At 52.9% G+C, this 8,979-nt stretch overlaps 1 protein-coding gene across 2 annotated transcripts in view; it reads right to left on the bottom strand.

Annotated features, from left to right (window-relative positions):
- Nucleotides 1-6,171: 6,171 nt before the first annotated feature.
- TTC12 (tetratricopeptide repeat domain 12) overlaps nt 6,172-8,979 on the bottom strand; it is a 48,947-nt gene continuing 46,139 nt past the window's right edge. For both annotated transcript variants that reach the window (XM_068988971.1, XM_068988972.1), the window contains exons 19-21: nt 8,263-8,362; nt 7,295-7,520; nt 6,172-6,247 (exon numbers count right to left, since the gene is read on the bottom strand). In XM_068988971.1, coding sequence (XP_068845072.1) covers nt 6,172-6,247; nt 7,295-7,520; nt 8,263-8,362 — 402 coding nt within the window. The remainder of the gene's footprint in view (nt 6,248-7,294; nt 7,521-8,262; nt 8,363-8,979) is intronic.

Raw genomic sequence — 8,979 nt, 5'->3', positions numbered from 1 at the left:
CAGCCCCCGAGTCAGTCTACATCCAGGATAACGTCTGGAAGCCCTTCTGATAAAGACCCTCACATTTAAGAACTCGGGAAAAGAGCATATACGGTTGGCGAGGCAGGGGGCATCTATGGAAGCAGCTGATTCCAGTACAAAGACAGCAGCAGCGATACTAACCCTTTCCTGAGGGCTCACTGTGTGCTTAGCACGATGCTGAGAACTTTGCAGAAGTCATCTCCTTTAATCCTCACCATAAACCCATGAAATATCTATCATACCTTCCCCACCCTACATTTGCAGACAAGGCAGTCGAAGGCATGACATTATAAGAGGTGAAGCTGGGCTTTGAACCCGGCATCAGGACACGGGACACCTGCCCTCCAGCCACTGCATACCCTGCTTGCCAGAAGACCCCGTGGGTCCCTGCCCTTCCCTGTGCCTTGGTTCAGAAGCTTCTCACACATGGAGGACAGCTCACTGGGTCTTTTGGAGTCTTGATTTCCTCATTTTTAAAATGGGGGACAGTGGCCTGGGCAACACATTTTGAACAGTGAATTGTATTTAGCAATTGAAATCAGATGGTTTCCAATAAAGTTGACAGTGGATTAGATGGTCCCTGAATTATTTTCAGCCTGGACATTCTAGGAGCCTTTGTCCTCGTCACTCATTCTAATATCCCCCTCTCTTAACGTGCCTTTGATCAGCCTAAATCCTCGCTGCTTGGGAACTCATCCATTTTCATGTGGAAATTCATCTCTGAGCTGCAGAGGGATGAAGTCCGCCTGTGTGTGCATGTGTCTGGGTGGACTTGTGGCTGGAGGGGACGTGAGGGATCTAAATGAGCAGATGGAGCTGCTGAAGGTTAAAAGCACAATATGAAGTTGGAGACCGGCATGTGACGGGGGAGCGATGCTCGGGCTGAGAGGAAGCGGCACGGCTGGCAGACAGCCACCCTCACTCGGGGACGGGAGCCCAGCTCCGGAACTGGGCTGACCTGGGTGTGGGGTGGCTGGCAGGGCACAGAAGCAGGTGCTGCTCCCGCGCTCTGCTGGCACCCAAGGGCCCTCCCTCACCCCTTGCAGGAGCCGAGACCAGAAAGCAGTCAGAGAAATGGGATCGTGGCCTCAGGGCAAATTCAGACCGAAGGCCAGGCTGGCTCCAGGGAGCACCCATTCTTCATTTTGCCTTTTTGAAATTGAGATTAAACTAGAGGTCTTGACAGAATGTCATTCGGCAGGGCTTCAGATCACAGCAGCTCTGGGCTTCACTGGCATGTGGCAGGCAGCAGCGGCAGTGGGAGCTGTCCCCTGTGGGCCCCGCTGTGACCCGCGCCTCCTTTCCCAGTGCTCAGTGCCAGGGGCGAGGTGGAAAGAACAACGCATATTCTGATGACTGGGGCACTGGAGGCATTGGAATCAATGGGCTTTCTGGATTCTAAACTGAGGTCAAATAGCAAGTGGCAGGGAGCATCTGTTTGGTGAGGGGGATTTGAGACATTGATCCAAGCACCCACAGCCCTTTCTGCATGGGGTTCCCAGCCCATGGGGTCCTGCCCATGCAGACACAGCCTGCCTCCTGGCCAGGGAAGCCCCGGCACCTTGTTCCTGGCAAGGAGCATTGCTGAACCTCGGGGAGCCCTGCTCAGAACCCCACCCCACCCAGGCCTGGTGCCCTCAGACCTCGCTGCCCACAGACAAGTCTTGAGGGATCCTTGAGTTTGCCGTCGGGTACAGGAGGGAGGGAAGAGCAGACATAAGAGCCACATAGCTGCTTTCTTGCCTAGAGGTGAGTACCTAGGAGGGTGAGCAGATTGCTGAGGGTGGGAGGGGGCAGAAAATAAGATCATGGCAATTTCTGGCTTAAAAATAATAGGAAGAGGGTGGGGTGATTTGGGAGAATGGCATTGAAACATGTATACTATCATGTAAGAATCAAATCACCAGTCTATGTCCGATGCAGGATACAGCATGCTTGGGGCTGGTGCACAGGGATGACCCAGAGGGATGTTATGGGGAGGGAGGTGGGAGGGGAGTTCATGTTTGGGATCCCATGTACACCCATGGTGGATTCATTTCAATGTATGGCAAAAGCAATACAGTATTGTAAAGTAAAATAAAAATTAAAATTAAAAAAATAATAATAATAAATAAAATTTTTTTAAAAAAAGAAAAAAAATAGTCCCTCTTAAGAGAATGTCTTCTATTTATCAGTTGCCTGAGCCAGGGCCTGCATATGGGTTATATCCAAACCCAAGAACACTGTAAGTAGGGACTGTTTCTCCCATTTTACAGAGAGGAAACTGAGGCTTGGAGAAACTGGTAATTTTTCCCTCAGGCCATGTTTAGTAAACGGAAGCGCGCTTTTTACTCAGAAGGGGTTAAAATCCAGGCTGGGGTCAAATTCTGACTCCCTAACCTGCTTGCCAGGTGGTCCTGGGTGAGAAGCACCAATTGTCTTCACATCTTAGTTTCTTTGCCCACAAAGTGAGATAATGCCCACCTCACTGGGTCTTTGTGAGGCTTGCAAGGGCTGGATCTTCAGACAGTCGTGACAGTGCCTGCAGCAGAGCTCAGGCAGGACTTTCTCTCTGCCGGCTGGCCGGTCACAGGCCCAGGAGGACCAAGAGCCGCGCGCCTTGAGAAAGGGAGTGACCTGTAAATGTCGTCCTCATCTCCGATTACTCTCTCCTCTTCCTGGGCCTTGTGGAACCTGCCTTTTCAAGGCATTCAGAAAATGAGAACTTTTGCTGAAAAAGTCACCTGGCCTCAGGAAGCTTCAGATAGTACTCTCCTTCTCTCAGTTCTCCAAGCCAGGAAGCTCTCGTCCCAACAGATCCTCAGGAAAGTGCCTGCGATAGCATGTCCTGCTCTTTCCTGTCACTTCTGAAACCTATTAACCGCAGTCCGGTCTTGCTACCTTCTCGCACTGCTGGCATCACCTAGCCTAGGACAGCAGGTTGCCATCCAGGGCTTGACACCTGTGGTGGCTTCAGGCTGGTTACTAAGCTCCGTCTCGGCCGTATCTCCTGCTTTGGCAGGTGGGTCGTTTACCCCTAGCACCACCTGGGAAGCCCTGTCCCGGCTCTTCAGGATGGACAATCCCACTGCCCGTGGAACCAACAGACTGCTTTCCCGGAATAAGCCATGATCCTGAGGGTGGTTAGGACGGTGCTCGTGTCTCCTGGCACAAGGAGAGGTGCCCCTCCTTCAACATATAGATCGTTTCTCCCAGGCTGCCTGGGAGCCCTGCGTGGTAGCGTGAGTAGAGGCGATGAGACCAGGGAGGGCTGGCTCCACAGAGATGGAGACTCCAGCGTGTAAATCATTTCTCTCCACCTGTGAGAGAAAGGCGCACCTCAGGTACCGCCAGACATTCCTGCAAAGCAGAGATGACGGCACTTGGCAGCTTCTCCGAAGCAAAGATAATAATATAATTTGACTTTCCCCACTCTTTGGGGAAAGAAATTACACAGATAATAGCCATTTTCAAGAGCCGGGGAGGAGGAGAGCAGCCAGAGAGAGGGAGGAGGAGGGGGTGCCTGAACTTTAGATTGGAGAAGACAGGTCTGCTGATTAGGGGCACAGGCAGCCTTCTCCATTTTTAAAGCTCCACTGAATTCTCTCCCTCAAACAGCAAATTTCGCAGCCTCTAATTTTCTTCTCTGTGCTCTGTTTAGCGCCAAGCCGTCTCCCTCTGCGATTCAGGGGCCTCTTGAAGAGTGTTTGTTTGCGCGATGGGACTGAATGGGCGAGTCCCAGCCTCTCTAACATGGCCTTGTCACTTACCGGCCACCCAGGGACAGCGCTAGGGCAGCAGCACTAAGTGCTCCAGTGAGCCTGACCCAGAGTGAGATTCTTGGGGCTACTCGTTTCCTTCTAGCCCCCAAAGTGCTGATCATCTCTCGTGGTTCCAGGAGCAAAGTTCTTCACGGAAGCCAAGGGCTGTCTCACTTGTGAAGACATATTTGTTTGGGTGCATTGCAGCAAATCTCTCAGGAGGATTTCCTTTCCTATGCAGTCCAAAAACGTCTGGTTCTGGACTTCCCTGGTCGTCCAGCAGCCAGGAATCCATCTGCCAGGGATTCGATGGGTTCAATTCCTGGTCTGGGAAGATTCCACCTGATGCAGGGCAACTCAGCCTGTGCGTCACAACTACTGAAGCCCCTGGGGTCAGAGCCTGTGCTCTGCAATGAGACGCCGCCACAGTGAGAAACCCACACACTGCAATGCCACACCCAGAGAAAGCCCAAAAGCCTGTGCACAGCAACAAAGATCCACCACGGCCAAATAAATAAACAACTTTCTTTTTAAAAAGTCCAGTTCTGATTCCTTAAAGGACATGTGCTTACCCTTCCCCAGGTCCTTCAAATTTGACTCAACTGACATCATAGTCAACTCCCCCCATCTCAAGATAGAGCCTGGAAATCTCATACATTTGTGTAGCATTTTGCAATTCCTTGTGCCTTTACCTCCAAAACTTCATTTAATCTTCACAGTAATGTTGGGGATAGGTTGGACAGGTATTGCTCCAGCTTTTCCAAACGCTGCAACCAGGGCTCAGAGACCTTAAGGAATTTGTCCAGCCACACAGCTGCCAGGTAGCAGGGTAAGTATGACCACAGATTTTTGAGAACTTTGGTCTGGGAGTCTTTGGCATTCACTATATCTTGATGAAAGTGAAAGAGGAGAGTGAAAAAGTTGGCCTAAAGCTCAACATTCAGAAAACGAAGATCATGGCATCCGGTCCCATCACTTCATGGGAAATAGATGGGGAAACAGTGGAAACAGTGTCAGATTTTATTTTTTGGGGCTCCAAAATCACTGCAGATGGTGACTGCAGCCATGAAATTAAAAGATGCTTACTCCTTGGAAGAAAAGTTATGACCAACCTAGATAGCATATTCAAAAGAAGAAACATTACTTTGCTAAGGTCCGTCTAGTCAACGTTATGGTTTTTCCTGTGGTTATGTATGGATGTGAGAGTTGGACTGTAAAGAAGGCTGAGAGCCAAAGAACTGATGGTTTTGAACTGTGTGGTGTTGGAGAAGACTCTTGAGAGTCCCTTGGACTGCAAGGAGATCCAACCAGTCCATTCTGAAGGAGATCAACCTTGGGATTTCTTTGGAAGGAATGATGCTGAGGCTGAAACTCCAGTACTTTGGCCACCTGATGCGAAGAGTTGCCTCATTGGAAAAGACTCTGATGCTGGGAGGGATTGGGGGCAGGAGAAGAAGGGGATGACAGAGGATGAGATGGCTGGATGGCATCACTGACTCGATGGACGCAACTCTGAGTGAACTCTGGGAGATGGTGATGGACAGGGAGGCCTGGCATGCTGCAATTCATGGCGTCACAAAGAGTCAGACACGACTGAGTGACTGAACTGAACTGAACTGAACTGAACTGATACCATGAAGGTCCTGCCTCTGACCCTAAAAGAGTCAAGGGATTGTACGGAGAAGTGGAAGAGCAGTGGCACTTACTGGACTTTTTGCTTCAGGACTCGGGGTCCAGAGCTGACCCGGTCAGTTTCCAAGCAGACTTGGGGCAACTGTAAGGGAGCAGTGCCTTTTGGGGATGGGGGTGGGCGAGCAAGGTGGGTTAGAGAAATAGATTACATCTGTGTTTGGGAGAGTTCAGCGCAGAAGGAGATTCCCCCTGCTTTGGCACTTGAAGACAGTTTAAGAGAAGGGCGTGTTACAGCATCCTTGCACAGGGTGGACGAAGGCGCCGGGTGGTGCTTGCAGGAATGATCCCCCTGAACCTTACAGAACTCCCTGCCAGGGAGCTTACCACCCACCACTCACCCCACTGAATTAAAGACTTCATGCCACAGTGGCAGGCCAGGCTCGAAGAGACTGCTGCCTCGCAGATGTCACTAGGGCTGTGTCTTGGCACTTCAGAGCTGGAAAACAGAGGTCGAAAAGTCACTGCTGAAAAACCTGATGGTTCTAGTGCAATGCCAGCAGAAAACAACAAAAGGGGCAGGATGTTAGGCGAAACCTAGCTCCCAACTAGACCCATTACTATCAGAGTCTGGAAAAGTCCCACGGCCAGTGAAAACCAACTGGCGAGCACTCTGAAAATCCATGTTGGGGTCTGGAGCGGATATTCAAAAAGGCTTTATTAGCATAGGAACAACCAGAGTGAACAGTCATAGGCAAAACCCATTCGGACACCACGTCTCTCAAGAATTCTCCACATACTTCATGGTAGAGTTGAGAATTTCCATCCCATGAAGCTCTCTCAGCACAGCAGCAAACCTGTCATAATCAAAGCACAAACTCCAGGACATAAATGCCAGGGCACAGACATCTGGGGCCCAGAGGCATCCCCTTGGCTTAGGAAGAAGCTGGCTGGGAAGGCGGGACAGGGCAGAAGCTGTTTCCCTAAAGATCAAAGTGGAGAGCCCTCAGGAGGCCCAGGGAACACGGCAGTACCCGCTGTGTGAGTGGGGAGCCCCCAGGAGGCCCAGGGAACACGGCAATGCCCACTGCGAGAGTGGCAGGTGTGCCAGGGACCCGTGGGGCCCCGCTCTCAGGGATAGCCCGGCAGGCTGCCACAGTGAGCCCATCCTAGTTAATGCACCTTGCTTTCTATAGAAGAAAGCTTTCATCCATTCTTTCCATTTGAACAATCAGAACTTGGAAGGACCTTAGGTGTGACCCAGGCCAGCTCCCACATTCTCCAGAGGAGGGATCGGAGGGTGAGGCTGGGAGAGAAGGAAGCGGGCTTGGCCATAGCCCCTCCCTGTCCGCGGAAGGCACCCCTCGGGGGCCAGGGCTCCACGCTCAGGCACACGGGCGCCTTCCAGGAGCACGAGGACCAGGTGTTCCCTGCCTCAGATCAGGACAGAGTGGAGCGGGAGCCGAGCTGAGACAGGCACGGTCACGCAGAGGCTCCTGGCCTGGCTTGTCGGGCGCTCTTCATCCGGCTGTCCCCCCGCCCCCAGCTTGCCTGTTTTCTCAAGAACATACCCTACAGGGCACTCTTCCATACGCTTAGGCCCCAAGCAAAAAAAAAAAAAAAATGAAGTTAGAGGCTTGTTTCTGGAAAAGCAGAGGAGATAGAAGGGTAGGAGAGAGAGGTGGGGCTGGTGCGAGGAGAGGGAGGAGGAGAGGAAAGAGGAGAGTGCGGGAGCTGAGCAGAGAGAAGACGATGGCTGCTGGTGCCAGGAAAGACCCCTGTCCCATGCTGTGTCCCCTCGCTGGCTTCAGCCTGAGCGCTCCCCAGTGTCCTGGGCGGGTCAGGGCGGGGGTGGGGGGGTCTTCCTGCAGAGAAGGAGCTGGGCTCCCCTTGGCCCTGCGCACCTGGGCTCTGCCGTGCACAGCTTCCCCAGGGCAATGCCCGCGTTCAGCTGCACAGCTGTCCGCTGGGCATCGCTGCCTGCCAGCTTCAGCAAGATGGGCACGATGTCTGTGGACAGCAGGGACGAGGCCGTGTGCGGCACCTCCATGCAGTTCCCCAGGCAGAGGGCGGCGTTACCCACCAGGATCTCATCCTCCGAGTCCAGCAGCTGCATCAGAATCCCGAGCTCTATGGGGCAGAGGAGAACAGGCAGAGAGGCTGGCAGGGTGACATGGTGGGCACGGAGAGGGGGCGGTGGAAGGCCACCGTATCACCCACTCAACGAATCCCTAGTGAGTGCGCCAAAGCTCCTTGGCTCCTGGCTGTGTCTCTGAGCGGCCTCAGGAGCCCACAGCACTCAGCCGTCCCAGGAATGCCAGCGTGCGGAAACTCCCTGCTCCTCTCGGCATCCCTTGCCTGAGTGGGAGGCCGTGAGCCAGCACCCTGGACCTGTGGGGCCCGGAACAGGCTCCACAGGGAAGTGTCCTGCTCCCCACTCGGTGGGCCCCCTCAGTTCCCACCCACAAGGGGAACTGCCCTGCCCCCACTGATGGCAGTGGTTCGGTGATTAGACCACAGCCGCACTGGACTCCCCCTCGCGCGTGGTCACTGAGGTGTTTCCCCCGGGAAGGGAGAGGACCTGCATTAGGTCATTTAAGGAGAGTGCTTTGGAGAGGATCTTAGTTCGATCTGTTTCCCAGCTGAGTCTCTAGCATAGGCACAGCGCCCAGGAGCTTCCAAAGGCTAACAAAAGGCATTCAGAGCTGGAGGTGAGGTGACAGGGTCCCCGAACACACTGCAGGAGGGTGGGGAGGCATGGCACAGCCTCCTCGGTCTCTCCTCCCTCCTCGCCCGCAGCTCTCTCTGCAGCTTCGAGGCTAGATTAACCTCCAAGTTAATGCGGGCTCTGCTTAATGAAACGATCACTTACTTTTATCCAGTCTTACCACTTCTTCTCGCGCTTCCTGATAGCTGTTTGTGCAGATGGCAAGTATCTTGACTGCGTAACGTGATGCAGTCTGGCCTCCTGCCTAGATTTCAGAGTGCAATGAAAACAAGAAATCAATGCTACGGTTGTTCCTGGCCAGAAATGACAGTGAGCAGCTGGGATTATGCTCGTGGCTTCTTAAACTTCTGACAGCGCGCTGCTGACAATATGTGTGCTTCCAGGCAAGGGGGTCTGGTCCCTGCTGGGGTGCAGGGTCACTCACATCCTCTGTAACATGGCCCGCAGCCCCGCTATGAATGGAGCCCTGCCATGGACATCTGAGTAATTATCTGTGGAAGGCTTTAGGAGTGAGGGGCTGAGAAAAGAATGATGCTGTCGACCAGCAGATCTACCAAGAAGGGAGGGAAAGGCCCTCCCGTGTCATTTCACAATTTGAGAATGAAGGCTGACTTGCTAGGGCTGCCAGGCTGACAGGTCTGCATGGAACACATCACAGACCTAGGTCATTTTAAGGGGGGATAACTGTCAAATCATAACAAAATCACCCTATGCAGGGGTCTCTAAAATGCATGTGTGAGGAAACGCATGCATAAGGCACACATGTGTGTACATGGACTCAGCAGGATGCGGTGGTTACACAAGAATTATACAGAGTGAATGATGACCATCATCTGTGCGGCAGCCTAAACTCAGACCCAC

The sequence above is a fragment of the Capricornis sumatraensis genome, chromosome 16 (assembly GCF_032405125.1).
Source record: "Capricornis sumatraensis isolate serow.1 chromosome 16, serow.2, whole genome shotgun sequence".
Classification (NCBI taxonomy): Eukaryota; Metazoa; Chordata; class Mammalia; order Artiodactyla; family Bovidae; genus Capricornis; species Capricornis sumatraensis.
This window is presented reverse-complemented; position numbering and strand designations above follow the sequence as displayed.